This window comes from Camelus dromedarius, chromosome 6 (genome assembly GCF_036321535.1).
Source record: "Camelus dromedarius isolate mCamDro1 chromosome 6, mCamDro1.pat, whole genome shotgun sequence".
NCBI classification, from domain to species: Eukaryota; Metazoa; Chordata; class Mammalia; order Artiodactyla; family Camelidae; genus Camelus; species Camelus dromedarius.
In genome coordinates this window covers 48,182,970-48,205,551 of record NC_087441.1, presented here as the reverse complement: position 1 = coordinate 48,205,551, position 22,582 = coordinate 48,182,970, and the positions used below count along the sequence as shown (strand labels likewise).

Below are 22,582 nucleotides of genomic sequence, written 5' to 3'. Positions count from 1 at the left end.
AAATGAAGAAATATAAAAGAATAAATCCTAAAATTGCTAGCTCCATATAAAAAACTATTCAAATTCATGGATATAAAACCATGAGACTTTTTAAAATTATCTCTTCTACATAAATACTTGCAAAATGACCACTCTGACAGAGGCAATGTATGATTATAAACATAAATAAATATTTGCAAACATTAAAATTGTAAGCAATGTAATATTGAATAAGACAGTTACCTACCTATTTGAAGTCAGAAGGTAGTGACCTCTTGTACAATTAAATTTTTAAAATTAACATTCTTAAAATTAGCTTCATTTATTGTAAATAAAGCATCTGAATCCTAATTTTAGAACAGTAATTTTTCAAAATTTCCTAGTTTTTAATGCAGTATGTTGAGACATTTTAATATTAAAAAAACCACAGTAACAAAAGAGGACCAAAAAAAAAATGTGTTAAAGAAGTTTTATAATTTAGCCACGCTTTCAATGTATATGCCTATATACATATAATATACAACACATATTTGTCTATACTGACAAATACACTGTCTACATTTGTCAGTGACAAATATACTGGCTGTTCATATGGGAAAATACATATGTATGTAAGAGTCATTTTACCAATAATGATGCCACTGAATGGTCTATTTTTAGTTTCTAGAGGCAAGGTCCTAAACATTACAAATTCCTCCATTAGTTCCCTAAATGTGTGAGTGTTCATATGTCCTCTAAAAGGTATGCTGTAACTACTCAAGTGTGTCTTTTCCAAAGAAAACTGGTTAGACTATCCTAAAATTTAAAAACCCAATGCTCTGTATTAGGTATATATCACTTGAACTCAGCACTTGAATCATAAAAAGCAAATTTAAGAAAAAATTACATACTTAAATTGTAATTTGCACATTGGATTATGTCTTCAAATGTGCCATTAGATTTAAGTCTAAACAAAATTTGTCATCAGAGCTGAGAGATAAAATAAAAGTAATGAAAACAAATATTGTAAAATATCGTATTTTAATTTTATCTAAAATATAAATTAAAATAAAGCATAAAAAAACTCTGACAATATATGCATATGAAAAACTGACCACTGAAAGATGCAAATAATTCATACAATATAGCATAAGCTTTCATATATAAATTAGGTGTCATTTCATGAGTTGTTTATTAGTCACACCAGTCTAAACTTTACATAATAAAATATTTAAAAGCTAAAAAAAATCATTGCAATATAGATTCAATACGGGAAAATACGTATTTCTGGCTTTATACACAATGTCAATTAATCCATTCTATACAATAGTTTTCCAAAATATAAATGGCACTTTACATGCACCAGGACATACCATCCTGGATGTCCTAATATAATTTACTGTATAGAAAATAAAAAGACAACACCTTTTTAACAGGACAGTTACATAGCAGACGTGGAATGTAGAGCAAGACTTTACCTTAACACAATTTTTGGTAAGATGAAAGGAATACAAAAAAGGACAGTTTCTACTACTTTCAATTAGCATTTTTTAAATGAAGACCACTGTGATTTTATATTTTCTACTTGTTGTATCACAAACTGAGAAAATTTAAAAAGGAAAAGAGAGAGGAGGAAAAGAAAACCTGATCCTTTCTGAATTTGAAACATCAGTCCTGCCTATGGGCTGCATTTAGGTTACTTTTCTGTTGACAGTTTCCTAAATTACTTCTGCCACTCTGAATTGCACATCAGCAGTCAGATGAGTTTTCCAGACTTCATTATGCCATTGTGTAACCATAGCTGCCACAATGCAGTGCCACAAGAAGCCTGTCCTTGAGTATTTCTTTACTTGGGTATTCAGGTAACTTGAGCATGTTGATGCTTTAAAAGAAAAATACATCACTATTAAAGAGGAAATCCATGAAATTTTTTATTGTTTTGTCTAGTTGTGAAAACACTACTCAAAATGAACATAAAACCACTCTCTGAAATTTGCATTCAAATTGGAAAACCCTGAAGCAATATTAAAAAAGGAAAAAACAAAAAACCTGCTGCATTGCAGTTTCCTTTAGCATGCAAATGCAGTGGAAGAAAATAAGTTCCTTTCAGTCTAAAATAAATAAGCAATAGGACAATTTAGTTTGAAGTGATGGTGTAACTCAGTGATACTATGACAGTGTAACTTGAGTGATTCTTGAACTACATATATTCAATTAAAGTATAAGTAGGTAGTTTCCTCAAACATTTTCCCTACCAAAAGAGGGGAAGGCAAGAAGTATGTAGCTACTTATTTAGCAGCACTTACAAATGCTGAATAGAGATCACTGTTGAGATTTTCCTCTAAATGAAGCAATATAGTAGTTAACCTTTGATCATTCAAAATCCATCAGAATAATTTTCAATGCATTTAAATAAACCAGCTGAACATACCATGTGCTTGAAGTTGGTAGAAGGTTTGGAGTATATGGCACGGCAGCAATTGTAAAGTTTTGCAGTCCACTTCCACCCATGATGTTAGCAAATCCACCATGTGGGACCCTGGAACTAAGAGTTCATACCTCAGTAAATTGTAATCATGCATGGAAAATCTCTGTAATAGATACATTTCAAATTAGCAAAATGACTGGCCTCTAGTAGACATTCATCAATCTGCTGAATAAATAAATAAATGGTCTGCTTGATTAACTCAAGCAACAGAGGCTCCTACATGTAATCTAAATGATTTCCCTGTTTGTGAAAAATATCTAGAGTCAAAGGGTTTTTGTTCTGTTTTTCACAGTGGAAAAACTAGAAAATTCTTTACACTTCTCTTTCCAGAAATTCACAATATCAGATTTTTTTTTTTAATGTCACCTAACATAATGAGACCACAGGAAGGTGAACAAAGTCAGAAGTTCCAGTCATACCAACCAAATCATGGGGAAGATAAAATAATTTATTAAATGGTATTTAGATATAAATCATTTAGAAAAAAAGAGAACCCTACCTTACAACATAAACCAAAATAAAGTCCAGATGGCTTAAAATTTGGCACATGAAAATAGAAAGTATATAAAAGTTACAGAAAAAAAATGTAGATAAACATATATATATAAAATCTTGGAAGTAGGAAAGAATTTGTAAAAGCCATTTAGGAAAGTACTGATAATCAACTTGCAACATAATTATAAAACTTCCGTTACATAATTTTTATAAATTAAATTTGTAATTTAAATTACATGAAAATCTGTAGATTTAACTTAATAAAATTAAAAGATAAACAATAAACTGAGAAAAGTATTTGCAGAGTTAATGTCTCTCTATATAAAGAACATTTAAAACTGAATTTTTGAAAATGATGGTAGAATAATACACAAAAAATAAAGACAGGAGAGCCACACCACACAAAATAAGTATACAAATAAGAGACTGTATGAAAATAAAAATGAAGTCTCTTCAGCAAACGGTGTTGGGAAAAGTGGACACTGGAGTGTAAATCAATGAAGTTAGAACACTCCCTCACACCATACACAAAAATAAACTCAGAATGGCTTAAAGACTCAAACATAAGACAACATACCATAAACCTCTTAGGAAAAAACATAGGCAAAACATTATCTGACATAAATCTTAAATGTTCTCCTAGGGCAGTCTACCCAGGCAACAGAAATAAAAGCAAAAATAAACAAACAGGACCTAATAAATCTTGTAAGCTTTTGCACAGCAAAAGAAACCATAAGCAAAACAAAATTTGACAGCCTATGGAATGGGAGAAAATATTTGCAAGTAATGAGACTGACATGGGCTTAATTTCCAGAATATATAAACAGCTCAAATAATTTAATAAGGGAAAAAAAAAAAACGCAATCCAAAAATGGGCAGAAGACCTAAACAAACAATTCTCCAATGGAGATATACCAATGGCCAATAGGCACATGAAAAAATGCTCAATATCGCTAATTATCAGAGAAATGGAAATCAAAACTATAATGAGGTATCACCACACACCAGTCAGAATGGCCATCATTCAAAATTCCACAAATGATAAATGCTGGAGAAGGTATAGAGAAAAGGGAACCCTCCTACACTGTTGGTGAGAATGTAGTTTGGTACAGCCGTTACAGAAAACAGTATGGAGATTTCTCAAAAGACTAAAAATAGATCCAGCAATCCCACTCCTGGGCACATACCCAGAGGGAACTTTAACTCAAAAAAGATACATGAACCCCAATGTTTATAGCAGCACTATTTACAACAGCCAAGACATGGAAACGACCTAAATGTCCATCTACAGATGACTGGATAAAGAAGTTGTGGTATATTGTGCAATGGAATACTACTCAGCCATAAAAAAGAATAATGCCATTTGCAGCAACATGGATGCACCTGGCGATTGTCATTCTAAGTGAAGTAAGCCAGAAAGAGAAAGAAAAATACCATATGATATCACTTACATGTGGAATCTAAAAAAATAATGAACTTATTTATAAAACAGAAACAGACTCATAGACATAGAGAACAAACTTACGGTTACCATGGGGCAAAGGGGGTGGGAAGGGATAAATTGGGAGTTCAAGATTTGCAGATACTAATTATAATTTATAAAATAGAAAAACAAGTTTATAGTATATTGCACAGGGAACTATATTGAATATCTTGTAGTAATCTATAATGAATATGAAAATAAACGTATGTATGTATATGTATGACTGAACTGTTATACTGTACACCAGAAACTGACACATTGTAAACCGTCTATATGTTAATAAAAATTAAAAAATAAAGAAAAATGATTACATTCTGTAGAATAAAAGGAAGAGGCCCTCTCATTCCCTGATGTGAATCTGATACCTTTCCGAAGGTTAAAGGAATAATATGTATCAAAGTTAGAAAAAGTTATAGACTTTTTTAATCCAAAAATTTCATTTCTAAGAATTTGTCCCATATTTTTATCCTATATATTATATTTATCTTGTATTTATAAATAATCATACTGGCCTCCAAACATATAAGCACAAGAATTTCTTATTTGTTCAGCATTATTCATAAACAAGATAATTTATCAATATAGGACAATATAAGTTAAGGGAGGTCCATAAATTGAAGAATAGACAGCCATGTAAAAATTAGATTTATAAATGGAACAATTTTTAATTATATATTACTAAATTCAAAAGTTATAAAATAGGAACAAAGTTTTTAAAATAAAAATTTATGTATGGGAGAAAATTCTGGGAGAATAACCAAAGTGTTAACAGTGATTGTCTTCAGAGACTAAGATTAGAGGTGACTTTTTAAAAAAATTTGAATTGTCTAACCATACTACATAGAAAATATAATTTTTGTATAACTTTTTATTAAATTACTCAAATCTCGAGGTATTTCTTGGCACTAAGAAACCAAAAAAACAAAAACACAAAAGTTAAAAAAAGGTTCTGTTTCAAATCTTTAGTCTACAATCTATAAATATTCATGTTTTACTTATTCTTTAAAATTAGATGTGTAGTACAACTCTAAATATTTTTCTAATTATATAATTTAAAAACTAAGAAAATACAGCAAAATATGAAGTGTTATCTCTAAACAATGTAATTACTTAATGAGATTTTCATTTTCTTCTGTCTATATTTTCCATTTTCCAAATTTTCTATAATGGTTATGAACTACTTTAAAAACAAAACAGTGAATTATATATATATAATATATAGATATACAGTCACAATCATGTTTTTAAAATAGGCAGAAAAAAAATAAAGAATATATCAATTTATTTATAGTGGTTACTGCTGGCAGGTGATGGTTCTTATTTCTTTTAATTCCAACTTTCTTAGAAGAACAATGTACATTTACATAATGGAACAACTGAACTACATTTTCATTAATAGGACACAGATGAAATTTTCAGATTTTTTCTTTTATCTTTCTGAACTGTAAGTTAAAAGAGGTTTAAATCATTTAGTTTTCTAATATCTATGATATTTAATTGGTTCCAAAAGTAGATTTTTCAAAGTGAAGTATCACAAAATATTTTTTAGGCCATGAATCTTGAGACTTTAAAGTTTGATAAGAACTGGAGAAAAACTGCTGTGTATGGGTATTATATGCTGTGTGTGTGTGCGTGCATGCGTGTGTGTGCACGAGCACGCATGTTGTCCCAGTATTATACAAATATTGGCTATTACCACTGACTTACCCGCAGAATGAAAAGACTACCAAATTATAAAATATTTTGCTGATACTCCTGATTGGGACAGTTCATTTTTTTGTACCTTAAATAAACATTTATTGAGCACTACTATATATGTTTTAACTTTAATGCCTAAATAAATCTTTGTTTAATACCTTAAAAAGGGGAAAGGAAAGGGAGAAACTGACAATTTAGAGTAATAATTCATTTTGAGGTGTTTATCTCTAAGCCATTAAAAATGGAATACATTAAATTCTTTCCACATTATCATGAAAACACTTCTTACCTGCCAGTAACAAACTGCAGGAGAAGAACTCTCTCCTCTGGAGTAATATCTTCCACAACCTCCCAGAACCACTAAGAAAAAACAACGAAAAAACTTAGCTCATATTTCAGAGCAACTGTAGGCTTCTTAATACTAGAGAAGTGTGCAATATTCATAAAGCATATTTTATTCTATGAAACTCATTTATCAAAAATGATTTCATACAAAGCTTTCATATGCAATTCCCATGAGAAGAATTTAAGGGAAAACTTTACTTTGTTAATTAATGTAGGTTTTCATCCAATAGTGCTGAAAAGCTTACAAGATTAAATGGCAAAATTTAACTTCATTCTAAGCTCTAGAGAGATTTTTTTTTTACCTGAATAACTGGATCTTCTCTTTCATAGCCACTTGTGTATTCTGTATTTTTTAACCAATCACTCACATCAATTTCTGGCATGCCAGAAAGCAGCAGCTCCTTTGGGGAAGAAGAAAAATATTTCATTAATCTTCTTTGGGAAAAAAAGCGATTACATTTAAATAGAAAATCTGCTTTAATTAGAAACTAATCCCACGTAAAACTGATTTATTTTTGTGACAGTGTCTGCATGTCACCAACAACAAGCACTACATGCGAGAGAACCCTTGATACTGATAAGCTCAAATATTGTGAGATGTGGAGACATCTGTGCACTGACACAATTTAATTATGAGAGATAATAGTTTACATTTATATATAAATACATAGGCTACAACACTTTACATGTGCAACAGTTTTATGAACATTATTATCTTTGGTTTATATTTATTTTTATTTTATGAATTCGTTAAACTCTATAAAGAGACTGTACTCTTAATATGAAAGTGACAACGAAGACTTAGACAAGTCTGGGTTAGGCAAAGGAAAAGATCAAGAAACCCTAATCACTAGAAAAAAAGGAGTTATAATAATAAAAATAGTTATTATTTTAAAAAATACAAAACAGATTCAGGCCTTTGAAGAACTCTATTCTGGAATAATTTTAATCCTTTAAAGTCAACTTGCCCCACGGTGAGAAAAAAATGCAATTTTCCTAAAAATGACTTTTGGTATCCTTTTTTTTCCAGGAAGACCATCAAAGAAACAAAATATCAAATAACTAAGGATGAAATTAAGAATGGCAAAAGTATTTACCACTATGTTTCCCAAGAGAAACGAGGACATGAAAAAAGCTTGTCCACGTCTCTGAGTCAACCCGTATTTCACAGTTGGATGTGTTTACACAGTAAAGTGAGGCAATAACTAGCCTACGCTTAACACTGACAAATCAGAACAGCAGGATTTGTTATTACAGAGATAGATACAATGTGGTTCAAAATCATTTCTACAGCAACTGCTCATAGTATATACCTGACTACTATAGAGTATGCTCTGAAAAGATAAGTGAAGGTTAAGATAAGCTGGTGTCTGAGAACTCTTGGGTGTTTCTGAGATCTATTCAAGGAGTCTGCAAGGTTCTCCCTTTTCGAACTTATCTGAGGCTGGACTTTCTCTATATTGTTCAACCAAACCACATATCATAATAGATTATAAGCAGAAGCAGGTATGAGAACCCAGTTTCCTCTTTTAAGCCAGACATTAAAGAAACTTGCGAACATGTAAAACAATACCACTCTTTCCACTATTTTAATTTTATTCTGCAAAATGTAGTTTTCATTTTAAAATGTTTGTTAAAATGTAATGCATTATTTGTATATGAATTAATAAAATATTTTACATTTGTTTGAATTTCAAACATAATAAATACCAATTACTATAGTCCACATAAACAAAAACTCTTTCCCTGTAAGTGGTCCTAAGACCAAAGAGTTTGGGAACCCCTGGTCTAGGGTGTGTTTTAGTCCTCTTTGCCACAGTACTATAAAAAACTTCTGCTAGATGAAGGCATTCTGGTTAGTGTCCATTTACCACACCCAAATACATTCTCCACCTCCCTTTGCACATTCTGTGCCCCAGGAGGCTGATCCCTGCAGACAGGCTCTCTTGCCTGCTGGCTACAGGTTGGGTTCCATCACTGGGAAACAGGTAGGAGTCTGCAGGTACAAGTATTTTCTGCTCTCCTCCTGCTTCAGTACATCTTTGCAGTGGTCATGTCTCTTCAACTATAGCTACCACCTGGTGTCCCCTTCTGTGTGGTTTAGGCTCTCACAGGACTCCTCACAATAATTCCTCCACTTGTCTTCAATCCTAGGGGTGACAAAGGCTTTCCGCCGTTGCTAGTCTCGGGATGCCTCACCGTATCTTGTTAATATTCTTAACCTGCGCAGGCATCTGTAAGTTCCTTCATTTAAGTTTCTTTATTTGAACCATCCAGGGAAATTCTGTTCCCTGGCAGGACCCTGATACAAATCTGCCAAAAAGGAATGTAGATGATTGTTACATGTTCTTACAACTCATGAGTTTAATCCTCTTTCCTTCCAGGATGAAGATAAGCCTTTAATAATATTAAGCATGCTTTCATTGTTAATTATTAATAAAAATAACTAAGACTATATTCTCTCAAGAAATTTGAAGCATTTCATGAACATCATATGTTACAATTTAGTGAAGAGGAAAAAGATCTTTAGTATCCCACATAATACTTGGGGAAAAAATTAATTAAATGAAAACAAATGGATGAAATGGGAATTCCACAATAAAAAGTACATGTAACTAAAAGTTTCTGAGTCCCAGTCAATAATTTATTATTAAAGTATGACAGAATAACTGAATTGGTCTGTTGGAACTGGGTGCAACATATACAACCCATACACTAATAGTCAGAAACTGAGTCATGCAGGCATTCAGATCTGTGAGCTTACCTAGTATTCACACAGCTCAGTCTAATATTCTGGCACCACCATGGATAAATTCATAAGCAGCACAATATGGCCGGACAGTCCCTCAGACATGAGGAACCTCTCAATTGTAATAACATTATAGACATAGTAATGACAACAATGTTGTCACCATTTTTGAACCTGAAGATCACCTCTTGACTTGAGATTACATTCTGTCCACATGGATGAATAAATCTCCAGGTCAGGACACTGACACTACTACGTATCTTCTTTTCACTAAAACTCTAGAATCTAATCTAACCTGTATCCTTTAACTCTAATGAACATCTAGCTTAGATGTTTGGGCCAACTTTTTTAAAGTTTCCTATCCTAACCTACCAGAGCCCCTTCCTATGGAAGACACAAAGTCACACAAAAGGTTCCCAAACCAAGTCCTATTTATAACTCATGCCACTGAGAGGCAGTTTGGCAATACTGATGAAGAGAGACTGGGCTGTGGGTCAGAGAACACGGGCTCACAGTCTGGCTGTAACACATACTCTATGAACATGAGCAAGTTTCATATCTTCTTTAGCCTGGTTTTTCTCATCTGTAAAATGGGAATAATAATACCTACTTCAGGGGTCTGATGTGAAGGTTTTGAAAGTTAATACACATGAAGTACCTGGCAAATACTAAATGTTTAATAATAGTAATTATCATCACTGCATAAATCAGCGTTAGGCCTACAACACTGCTCTTCCCAAACAATCCGACCGTCTGAATCAGCTCAACTTAGTAAAGCCAGAGTCTAAGACAGACTAGGAATCCTGACTTAATAAGAACCACAACTAACAACTTACTAGGAGCAGGAGAGAGGTATGTATAGCTCAAGTGGAAGAGTACATGCTTAGCATGCACTGGGTCCTGGGTTCAATCCCCAGTACCCCCTCCAAAAACTAAACAAATAAATAAGCCTAATTACCACCCCCCCCCCAAAAAAAACCAACTTACTAGGAGTAGACCTAAATACGAAAAAACAAAGGAATAAAGCTTTTAGAAGAAAACACAGGAAAATACTTTCATGATCTTGGAATAAGAAATAATTTCTTAAACAGGACTGAAAAAGCTCCATTCATTAAAAAAAAAAAAAAGAGAGAGAGAAAGAGAGAGAGAAAAAAGTGATAAACTGAGCTGTGTTAAAACTAAAAACTTTTATTAATACCAGAGTGGGAGAAGATATTCACAATACATATACCTAAGAAAGACTCCTATGCAGAATATATAGATTCCTACAAATCAGTTAAAAAAAAAAAAACAGAAAACACAACAGAAAAATGGACAAATCACTTGAACAAACACTTCAAAAACAGAGTATACAAATGGCCAATAACCATATAAAATGCATGCTCAACCTCACTGATCATCAGGGAAATGTAAGTTAAAAATCTCCAGGAAATACCACTACTATTCCACCAGAATGATAAAAATAAAAAAGACAGGAAGTATCAAATGCTGGGAAGGATGTGGAATACAGAGAACTCTCATATCTGTTGGTGGGAGTGTAAACTGACACACCGCTTTGGAAAACTATTTGCTAGTATCTACCCTAAGGGTATAAATGCACACCCTGTATCCCAGCAATTCCCCTCCAAGGTAAATAATCTACAGAATGCATACATATGTTCCCCTAAAGACATGTACTAAAGTGTTTGTAGCAGCACTGTTTCAAAAAGCCCGAAACCGTAAAGTACCCACCAAACACTCATCAAGAGTAGAAAAGACAAAAATAAAGTATATTGACACAAAATGAGGTACTACAATGAAAATGAACACATTACAACTGCATGTAACAATACATATGTTTCTCACAAACAAAAAGTTGTGCTAAAGAATTTAGATATATTCTAGGTGATTATTTCATCTGCATTAGGTTTAAAAACAGGTAACCTAATCTATATTAAGTCAGGAGAGTGGTTACCCATGAGGGGTGGGAGTGACTGGAAGAGGACGTGAGTGGGATCCGGATGCTACAATTTCTCAGTTTCTTAATCTGGGTGCTGTTTCATAGGTGTATTTAGTTTGTGAAAATTCATCAATTTACACATTTATGATGCATGTACTTTTCTCTATGCATTCTGTAATTCAATAAAGTTTCATAAACCTTATCAGTAAGTTATGAGGTGAAGTTTTTGTCAATTATTTGTGTTGTTACTTGTTTTTTATACATAGGTCCAGAAAATAATGTAATATTCTGTTTAACAGTTCATACATACTCCTCTACTTTCAAATGCTCAAATAATAACTTTCATGGTCATGCAAAAACTAGAGAAGTCTATGCTAAATGAAACCAATAATAAACCTAAAAAACACAACCAAAATACTCAAAACTGACACTTAATGAAACTAAGTCACAATGGACTTAAAAATTAATTAGCAAATTTTGTCCACTACTATACTAAGATATACTATATAAGTGATGAATTAAAATACTGGTACATGTAAAATTAACAGTACACACCGATATACTTATTAATACATTAAAATGAAAGGCATAGGGTGAAACTAATTTTATGAGACAGAATAAAAAACAAAGGATACTAAAATTTCTTACTCCAAATTGTAATTTTTTAAATAAGAAAGCAGTTACACTCATTTAAAATACTGTGTGGTTTTTTTTTTTTTAAGAAATTAGACAATTCAAAGAGTTTGAAAATAATTTACTAACAAAAATAAAAGAGGAAAAAGGAAAGGGGGTAAATGCAGGCATAAATTATATAAAATTAGAAACCCTGTTAGATCATAGTAACAGGCAAACTGAAGAAGCAAAACAAATCATTCCTTAGAGACGAGGGGCCAACAAAGACAGTGGACTCCATATAGGTTTAAAATGGAAAATTATAAAAGCATATACATGATGAATTATAAGCTGGAGAAGATAACAAATACAAGAAAACCCCTCAATCAATTTTTCTTTTCAGAAATACATAAAATTAGTATCAGTATCCTTTACCTCATTTGGCCAAACAAAAAATTCAGAAATTATGTGAATATTGCTTTGGGGAAGACTGGCTTCAATATCTCCCATAGAGAATACTTTGGAAATACATTCCATTTTTGTTTGTCACCACCTCACTCCATTTCACATTAAAAAACTGTTAATCTGGTTATTAAGCTTAACAGAAGCACGATCACAAATCTTATAACAACTCTCTAAATGTGACTATTAAACCATAATGTCTTACATCATTCCATTCATCACTGTGCTCCAAAATTATTTCTGAATTACATCAACTGGAGTTTTGTGTTGCTGTGTTGTGTAACAACAAAAGAACTGATGTCTTTCCTTACCAATTCATATTCATCAAAAAGTTGTATAAGGGAGGGTGGAATGAACATATGAAAGCCCTGTAAAAAAGCATTGATCTGAGGCTGAATGGCTCTTGTCATTCGAAGTTCCGTAACAAGCTGGACGTATTCCGCCTGTCAAAAAAAAAGAAAGTTTCTGTGATGATTTTTAAAAATTTCATGTACTTAAAACACTGTTGATATGATCATTTCTTATTTAAGAGGTAAAGGTTCAGCATTAATTTGGCACCAATATTCATCCATCTCAGCAAACCAGTAATCTACCATTCACTAAGCTGTTTAAGCCAAAATCCTAGGAATCAATCAACCAGGTTTCTCTCACACCCTCTATCAGCCAGTGCTATCAGACATACCTTCAAAAAGTATTCTCAGTCGGACCTTGTCTCACCACCTCTACTTGTAGCACCTCGGTCCAGGCCACCAGCTTCTCTCACCTGGATTACTGCAACAGCTGGTGGTGCTGCTGCCATTTTTGCCTCTGTACTGCTGCTTCTCCACACCAGTGACTTTTTTAAAAAAATACTTTTTAAAATTATGTAATTCAGATCACATAACCCTGCTTCTCAAAACCTTACAATGACTTCCCATGACATCTGGAGTAAAGTTCAAATTTCTTTCCTGGTCCATAAGGCCCTAAATGACCCCGCCTCTCCCCTGCTCTCTCATCTCATGTCCTGCCACTCTTCCCCGCCCGGCTCCCTCACTCTCTTTCCCCAAACACAAGCTTTTTCAGGCCTCAGTGTCTGTGTGCTTCCTGCTATCTGTGACTGAAACGTCTCATTAGATTGTAATCTCTCTGCAAGCAGGGGCTCTGTTTTGTTTACCAGTATATATGTTCAGCTCTTAAAAAATGGCTTCCACTTTCTAACTGTTCAACAAATATGTGATGAATGTATACATTCAACGAAGTCATTTAAAACACACTTAGAACTAGATAAAATGGTTCATTTAAGTGTAGCCTATTTGATTCTGAGTTAAGGTAAGCTACTTTCACACATTTTATTTTAAAATACACACCATCATCATTGAAAATAGTGTCATGAGAAATTTAACTAGGACTAAAAATGTATTTTAGCTCAGATCAGAATGAATTACCATATATTTCTGTACATAAACTCTATCCATTGTTACCATTCATATATTTTAAAGTCCATCTGAGTGGAACTTCAAGAATTAAAAGCAATATGCTGTATATAGTTCTCATCTCCCAGGAATGAATGCTTTCAACATAGAAGGAGAAAGTCTGTTTTAGGTCTCTTCCTTTGGTTTTTTTTTTTTTTGGCACTAATCTGATGCTCTATTCACCCCAAAAAACCACAGGCACTGAGCCAGCAAATTATATATGACTCTGGCTATGAATTCTCCATACATCTCAGAGCTACAGAAGGGTCACAAAGGATTGCTCACAGCTCTCCCCACACCCCTCACGGCTCTTCCCTGTGCAACCTGGCCCAGGGAAAGCTGCCAGCTCTGCTATTCAATCTATTCCCACCCTATATCCCACTCCCTGCACCCAAAGGTTTCCCCACTGTGTAGGATTTAATTAGTTTCTACAAGTTACACTCAGGTAGTTATTAGAGAGAGGGAAACAGAAATGTTTCCCAAACAACCAAACAGAAACATAAACAAAATTTTCAGGGTCCAACCCAGTAACATACAACACACTTCCAAGTGGCAATCAGCATTAGCACATGCTTCTCTTTTAACTGATGTCTGCTCTAACTAAAACTGCTTACTGAACATAATAAAATTTTTCTGCCCCATTCACTCACTATCTATGTATTTTAAGTGCTATATGAGATCCTATCTTCCCTTAACGGGAATAGCTTTTTCCCAAGAGGTTTTGCTTTCGTAAACTTAAGGAACAATTCAACAGTCATTGTTCAAGGCCTCAAATTAGGAAGCACGAACTGTTCAAGTATACTTTACCTATTTTCATTTGCCACTGCATTCCAAATTTATCAGAACAGTACACATTTTCTTTTCTGTCAATTAATTCCTATTATTTCCTTATACATTCTACTTTTAAAAATTAATTTTCATAAATATACTAACATCCCCTCTAATATTAATTATTTCCCACATTTTTTCTGCAACTCTGGCCCATAGTTACTGAGTATCAATTTGTGAAAATCCGCAACTTCAGATACCAGTCTCCATATTAAGTTAATTTAAATGTGGATGAATCTTGGTCTAAATTATTTCTCAGTAAGACAATAAAATCCTAGCCATCACAAACTCTCCTGAATTGTTTAGTAAAATAAGAGTTTTCCAGGTAGTTGAAAATTAACTATTTAATAAAAAAAAATCTAAATCCAACTGCTTCTAAAATGTTTCCCTACCTCCTTAAAGAGCATATCTTCAAACAGAATAACACATATTAACCTGTTCTTGATACAATTATTACTATGAACATCCACTATTATTATTCACTAACATTTTGACAGTTCATGCTGTGCAGAAATACACTGGCTGCATTCCCACTACCTACAAAAGCATCCAAGTGACTCACCCCTATACTTTATGCCCCTGGGTAACTATATCAAATATCGTAAATACTTTAAGAAAACAGTTGACATGTAGATGACAATCAGTCCACAAAACACAGACATAAAGAGTTGCACAAATAAACATTAAATGTAAATGAAATCTAAAATCCCACTTTGTTCTAAGGTATTTAAAGAGAGGATATAACTTGGGGGTAGGGGATCTTTTATTCCCAATAGATGGCATATCCTAGGAGGAATATTTGCTCCCACCTGAGTTTTGCTGTTAATTCTTTGAGAGTATAAAATAATACCAGATGCCACAGAATTAAATTGGAGAATTAACCATATAAAGAATCTGAGTTAGTACCTGTACTGGTAAAATAGTTATGTTAATATTCATGTTAATATTTTAAAAGTTTTCAACTTAGAAAGACTCAGCATAGACAACAACAATTAAAAAAAGAGCCTTAGCAACTTCTTTATAGCTCAGAGGCTGCGCCTCATAACTGATATAAGATAAATAAGAAAAAAAAAGCTGCAAAGGGAAAAAATAAAAAACACTAAGATTGAGATTCAATTTTCAGGCATTATGTTCCAGTTAAACTACATGTCTAGTTACAGAAACACTTTAAGAATCTCCTAGTCTTCTGAATGTGTGGAATGAATAATATCATGTCTGGAAATCTTAAAATTTTAACCTTTTTCAGGCTTTGAACCTAAATTATGTCTTTTTTTTCTTTTTTGTCCACATTAAGTTTTTAGTAGCTGGTATGCATTTACACTTATAGCACATTTCAATTCAGATGATCCACAGTCCAAATGCTCAACGTGTACATGTCCTGGACAGTATACTTCTAGAAAATACTGCAGGAGGAGCCAATCCTTCCAGATGAAACCAAATATACAGATAACATGAAGGCAATTTCTTTACATTTTAAATGTCCTAAATCATGTTAGCTTATGAGGAATGGTGGTAGTTTTGAAAACTGACACTTTTCTTTGAAGCTATTTTTCTTCTTGAAAATTTTTTTCATGATTTCATGAAAGATATCTAAATAAAGCATATATATTTTTATAATAGTTAACTTTTAATGGTGAAAACAAGATGTTCTTATTCCCCCTAATTAGAATGATAAGCTTGGACACATTTGTAAAACTGTTTGGAACAGTTATTTTTATTTTTAAATTAAAAGTTTAAATGGCATTATGACTGGCATAATTGAATTCACTGTTTGAATACAAATCCTTTAGTAATAAAAGCTTCTTTCCTGGGCTTATTTATCCACCTGGTTATTATTGCTCTGGTACATTAGAATTCTCATTGAAAATTTATTCACTGAAAGATCAAAGGATACCAGTTTTCTTCAGCAGGAAGAAGTAAATATAAGAAAATGGAGTGGCACATTTTTACAATGTAATACTTTTTATATAATTTATTCTTTACCAGTATATTCTTATTTTTAAGATCACAAATCAGTTACAAAGATTGATAGTCTGGTAAAAATCCTACTTCTTCAGTTTCCTTGCAATAAATTCAGTCATTAAAAACTGATTCTTTAGGTTATCATTTCATAGATTTGGTGATTTTTAAAGTGAGTTTTTAGAATATACCAACTAAAATGCTGAGGAAATATGTTCTCCATGTCTACAGGAAGATAGTAAGGATAATTTAAAACCCAATCTAATAATATACACATACACTCAGTATGGAGAACCTTAGATCTAAACTGTTTTAAAAGTTTTCAGGGTAATAAAAAGATCTCACATGGTATATTTTTCTGAACATGCAAACAAGTAATTCACTTTAATAATCTATATAGACAAGTTTGTATTTTTGGGTTTACATGCACATCAAATGTATCTCTATGTGAAATAAATCAGTGAAACTAGCAATAAAATATAAGGTATTAACCATACAAAAATGAAATGGAGGAAAACATACTAAATTTGTATTTGCTACCTTGTTCATATTCACTACCTTAGTTAACGAGAGGACAAGCAGTTATACAATCACACAGGCCTCGATTTAAACTGAGGGTCCACCAGTTACTAATTCTGAGCCCTTAGACAGTTATTTAATTTCTAAAGCAATACAGTGTCATAGTTAAAGGCTGAGGCTTGAAATTTATTGACTGCTTGGGTTCAAATCCACCACTTATTAACCATATAATTTGGAGGAAAGCTACTTAACCTCTTTATGCCTTAGTTTCCTCACCTGTAGAAAGGGGTATTTATACCTCATAGGACTGTTTAAGAGTAAGGTAATACACATAAAGCACTTTTAACAGTGCTGAGCATATTATAAGCACCTGATAAATATCAGATGCTTTTATTAATAAAGCTGTTTCCACAACGAATTAACAGAAATAACTATCTTACAAGGCTGTTACAGTGAGAGATGCACAAAGAACACACTTCAAATACACAAGAACACAATACAAATACACAAAGTACTCAATAGGCAGTGGCTATTATCATCACCAGAAAATAGAATTGATGTGATGAGGTTGAAGACAGGGTGGATGACACCACCATCCACCATTCCGGAGCCCATCCACGTAAGTGGCTCATCCTCTGTCCTCTTTTTTTTCACCTTCCCAAACAGTTAATTACCATGTTCTAGAAATTCTACATCCTCAAAAGCTATCTCATTTTCTCCATCCTCACTGTCATTGTCTTATAAAATCCCTCCTGCGTGCTCCCCAGACCAATGCCACAATCATTTATCAGTTGCCCTAATTCCAGTATTGCCCCATTTCAACCCATTCTTCACACTCCAAGCTGAATTTGGTTTTGTCTTTCTTTTTTTTCTCTTTTTTTTTAAGGTTTTGTTTTTCATTTAAAAAAAAAAAAAACAGAAATTTGATGATGTCACTGTCCCCTAGAGCATCTGTAATCATCCCCAAGCCTTCGGAATAATTTTCAAATTTCTAATTGTGTATGCAAATTTGGCCCCTGTCTACCTTCCCCACCTCATCTTTTCCCACTCACTCTGCAATTTGAGCTGAGGTCTACAACTCTGATCTACCTGTGGTTCCCCAAATATATCACACTCCATCATCTCTATGCCTTCTGTAAGCGCAGAACATTGCCTTCTCCCTTCCTTATCCTTTCTGATCATTAATACTTTCCCTCTATTATTCAACTTCCATGCCACCTCCTCCATTCCCTGATATTCTTTCTGTCCTATCCTACCCCATTTTTTTCCCCTCAGCCTGAATGAACTTTATGATTAGTATTAGTAAAAGTGTTGTTAACACTTAAAACCCACGAAGCTTACTCTTCAGTTCTAAGAGCTAGAATTGAAGGTCTAGCAAAAACATGTCACCCCTAACTTAAGATTTTATGGTTCCGCGGGGTTGGTACAGCTCAGTGGTAGCGGGCGTGCTTAGCATGCACAAGGTTGTGGGTCCAACACCCAGGACCTCCATTAAAAATAAATAAATGAAAAAACCTAAATACCTCCCCCTACCAAAAACAAACAAACAAACAAAAGATTCTATGGCTCTACAGTTTTAACCTTTGAGTCAAGAATTTAAAAGTGAAATTGAAAAAGTGAGAGCAAAACTTTTTATTTATTTATTTTAATTTTTTCTTGGGGGCGTAATTAAGTTTATTTATTTATGTTTTTTTAGAGGAGATACTGGGGATTGAATCCAGGACCCCGTGCATGCTAGGCAAGCCCTCTGCCACTTGAGCTATACCCTCCCCACCAAAACTTTTTAAAAAGCTGAAAACACTATTTAAATGTAAATGTTCAGCTCCTGGTAATTCAGCCATTTTCTAAAGTAAAACCAAGGGGATTTTTTTTCCTCTAGATTTTAAAACAAATCTTTGACAGATACAAAATTAAATTTAAAAGCGTATTTTATTTCAAATGTGGAACTGATAATATATTGTTCTGCCTACATTACTTGTATTTATCAATGTACTTCTTTTTAAACAAAAGTACTTTTTCTATTTGGTTTCGGACTATAATTACCAAAGCCTTTCAATAAAATGTAAGAATAAATGACTCCCCCATGTGGAGATCAGCTTACACAGACTCTTTCTTACTAACAAGCTTGGCAAGTCATTTAAGCTTTAATATGCTTATAAATTCTGAAGTTGAACTCCAAACGTGACAATTATAACTTTATACTTATAAAGATAAGTAAGTAAAAGGCTAACCCTAGAGTAACAGAAAAGTTCATAACAGGAATGTATGTTAACAAATAATAATAATACTTCTAAAGAATGTGGTTTGAAAATTTTATTTGTAAATTGAATACTTTAACTAAATTCCAAGTACAGTGATCAATTTAAGATGTAGGGATGTTTCTAAAGATTTTTAATGTTAAAAAATTAATCAAGTTGCTTACTGAATAAACATTAAAGGTTTAAGCATGATATATAATTACACTTGATTCTTACTGGTAATATTAGAAAATGAAGAGGCTCAATTTATTGTGAGAAATGTTTATATTAGAAAAACAAAAGTTGAAAAGAACTAACTTATTAGTGATGAAATCCTGCTTTTAAAATCTCTATTACCAAAGCTAATCATTAAAAATAAAGTTAGCCTGTCATTAACAAAGCAATGCCAGTATAAATAAAAATGTGTTAAACTGAGAAACAAAAGTTCCAGGCTCTGTAATGTTATAGTAGTATTCTGGCCTCAGGTTAGACTCATAATGAAGGGTATACCTTCAATGAAATATATCCTAATTTGTTGTTATTTATTAAGTATCTTCTTTCTGGACCTCAATAAAAGACACAAATGCAAAAGAATTAATAAGATACACCTTTAAAAAAATCTAAGCAAAAATCAAGTCATAGTGGAGGGGGCTGTTAGGAGATGCAAGTGTAAATATAGCTATCATGCAATTGCTAATGAGTCTTTCCACTTTGTCATGTAAAATATATCTGAGAGGAGTGACAATGCACTCACCAGATAGTGCATTCACAGAGAGGAATCACCTATGAGGTTTTCTTGTGAAAAACAATCATTTGCTTATAATGAAGATTCTGACTTCGTTACTCCTAATTGAAAGGAAGTCTCCAGGGTAAAATAAAATAATAAAAGCACTATGAGGCAGACAATCTAATAATTAGAAGATTTAAAAAATACTTTCATTCACTAGCAAGCTGATATAGATTTTAAAACTTAATTTAAGCATTTTACTATTTTAATCTTCTAGAGCTTAACATGACTCATTATATTAAAATCAAGTAAGATCTTCTCCAAGATGATTAATTTTGCTAACATGATGACGACTTGAAAAATATTAGACTTGAAACTGGGAGAACTGGGTTTTAGCCCCAGATTTACTAGTAAATCTTCAGGCTTCAACGCCCTCACGGGTAAAATGAAAGGACAGAGTAAAAAAATTTCTAAGTATAAATGTGCAACAACGCAGCTCCTGATTTTATTTTCAAAAACTGAATTTTATGCTTTTTTAGTATGTATATAGAATCTAAGTTTCAAAAAGTAAAATTATGTAGTTTAATTTAGGTCTTCATTACTGTACCTATGTGAAACATAAGAATCTCTTCTTATAGAAAACCAGCCAATAACTACTAACTTCTAGCTTTTTGTTTTTTTTTTTAATTTACAAAATGCTAAGAACAATCCTATATGGGAGCTATTATTATCTCAATTACACAGAATAGAAACTGGGGCTCAAAGAGGTTAAAACATGGCTAAGTCTTTTGGCCTTTGAAAAAAAAACTATATTTTACTAAATTTCTAGTCTATAAAATGATTCAATGGATATACTTTTTTATAGTTAGCTGATTCTGTCCATTTTATTTTATTTACTATTATTTTTTGGTGGGGGCAGGTAATTAGGTTTATTTATTTATTTATTTATTTTTAATGGAGGTACTAGGGATTGAACCCAGGACTTTGTGCATGCTAGACATGCATTCTACCACTGAGCTACACCCTCCCCCTATAGTTAGCTGATTCTGAAGCTGTCTTGGAATTATAATCCAACTGAAGGAAAGGAAAAAAGTTTTAGTCCTATTTAACCAGAAGTTGCTTCTGGTAAGTGACAGAACCAGAATTCTGAAACTAAATTTTCTTGACTCCCAATTTCCTACATAATATATATAAAAACATAAAATAAAACTGTATTATATATTAAAGTAACATAATTTTCAACAGTGTATTTAAAACATGCACCAAATTTTAAAATAATATGTACAAACAAGAAACATAATAATAAATGAAAAATAAATTACAAAGTTAAAAAAAAAAAAAACCCAAGTTCAGAGGTCTAACAGAATTTACTGGAAACCAGAAGTGTGTACAAAGTTTAAACATTGGGAGTTTTTTTCTCTGTTGGAACTCTTAATGTCATACTTTTAACACATGAGTTAGTGCAAATATGATATTGATGCAAGTTTATATTTCTAATTGAATTTTTTGATATGCAGATCCCCAGTTTATACAATCAACTGGACTGTGCTCTAGGCTGCTTCAGAAACTGCCATATCTAACACAATATTGAAACGATCCTTTATAATTCAAAGTTTGGTAATTGATGGTTTAGTTAACTTAAATATCTTATTATAAATGTTATGAAACTGTAACAGAAGTTTTTCGACGGAATGCCAGGAGACTATTAGAGTAATCAGCAAACGATCAGGGCCAAGTTACAAACAAAGGCTAAGGTAAGAATTCAAATACTTACTTTGTTATTTTGTGTCACAAGAGTACTTCCACCCCCGGGTTTCAGAGGAACCTCTTCCATTGCTCCAAATACATCAGTCTCAACAGAAAAAGTTAGTTCTAGGCCCAGATCACTAATATCATTATCTAAAATCCACTGCAAATTTTTGGCATATTCTGGATCAATGGATGCCACATCCTGGTAATTCACAGGAATACCTAAAAATGTAAACATACAGCAGTTATATTCTAAATGTTTCCACCTCTCCTTATCTGTTTAATGGTGAAATACTGCCCTCTACAGATACTCTATAAAACTGCAAAATATAATCCAATTCACAGCAATGATTTAAATGAATACTAATAACTGAATTTAGAAGTCTGTAAATTTAAGCTTATGTTTCTTCTACATTTTTACTATGTAATCTTTCTTTGAAACAGCTATTCAGAAAAATTTTATAAACTTTAAAGTGCCAATTCTCAAGTACATTCATATTAAAATGCATTCTTAGCATAAACATATACATGCTAAAATAAAAAGAAATTTTTATCAAAAATGTAGGTTTTTTCTCTCCCTCAGGCCCCCAAATACCCTACATACACAGCCAGTCTCCAATCAAAATAAGATTATTCATCCAAAATGTCATCACTTACCTACTCAGTTTTCCCCAAAGACTGTAAGAAAAACAATTTAAATAAATGCCTATGGAAATAAGAGTAGAGCCATACCAAGAATGTGCTTGTAGAATGATCTAGTGAAGTAAATGTTAACCAGCTGCCTATGGTTCAAAGCTAATCCCAAGATCTGTCCAGCAAACCGAAAATAGTTCAAGTGATCAGGATTTACATAGGAGTTGCTGTTTGGTTGAAAAGTTGTTCC

At 32.7% G+C, this 22,582-nt stretch overlaps 1 protein-coding gene across 2 annotated transcripts in view; it reads right to left on the bottom strand.

Annotated features, from left to right (window-relative positions):
- Positions 1-980: 980 nt before the first annotated feature.
- The window catches only part of HACE1 (HECT domain and ankyrin repeat containing E3 ubiquitin protein ligase 1), an 89,967-nt gene continuing 68,365 nt past the window's right edge, over positions 981-22,582 (bottom strand). For both annotated transcript variants that reach the window (XM_031456089.2, XM_031456090.2), the window contains 7 exons: positions 22,432-22,581; positions 21,725-21,921; positions 12,541-12,672; positions 6,770-6,868; positions 6,412-6,482; positions 2,390-2,503; positions 981-1,840 (listed from right to left, as the gene is read on the bottom strand). In XM_031456089.2, the coding sequence (XP_031311949.1) occupies positions 1,738-1,840; positions 2,390-2,503; positions 6,412-6,482; positions 6,770-6,868; positions 12,541-12,672; positions 21,725-21,921; positions 22,432-22,581 (866 nt within the window). In that variant the 3' untranslated portion in view covers positions 981-1,737. The remainder of the gene's footprint in view (positions 1,841-2,389; positions 2,504-6,411; positions 6,483-6,769; positions 6,869-12,540; positions 12,673-21,724; positions 21,922-22,431; position 22,582) is intronic.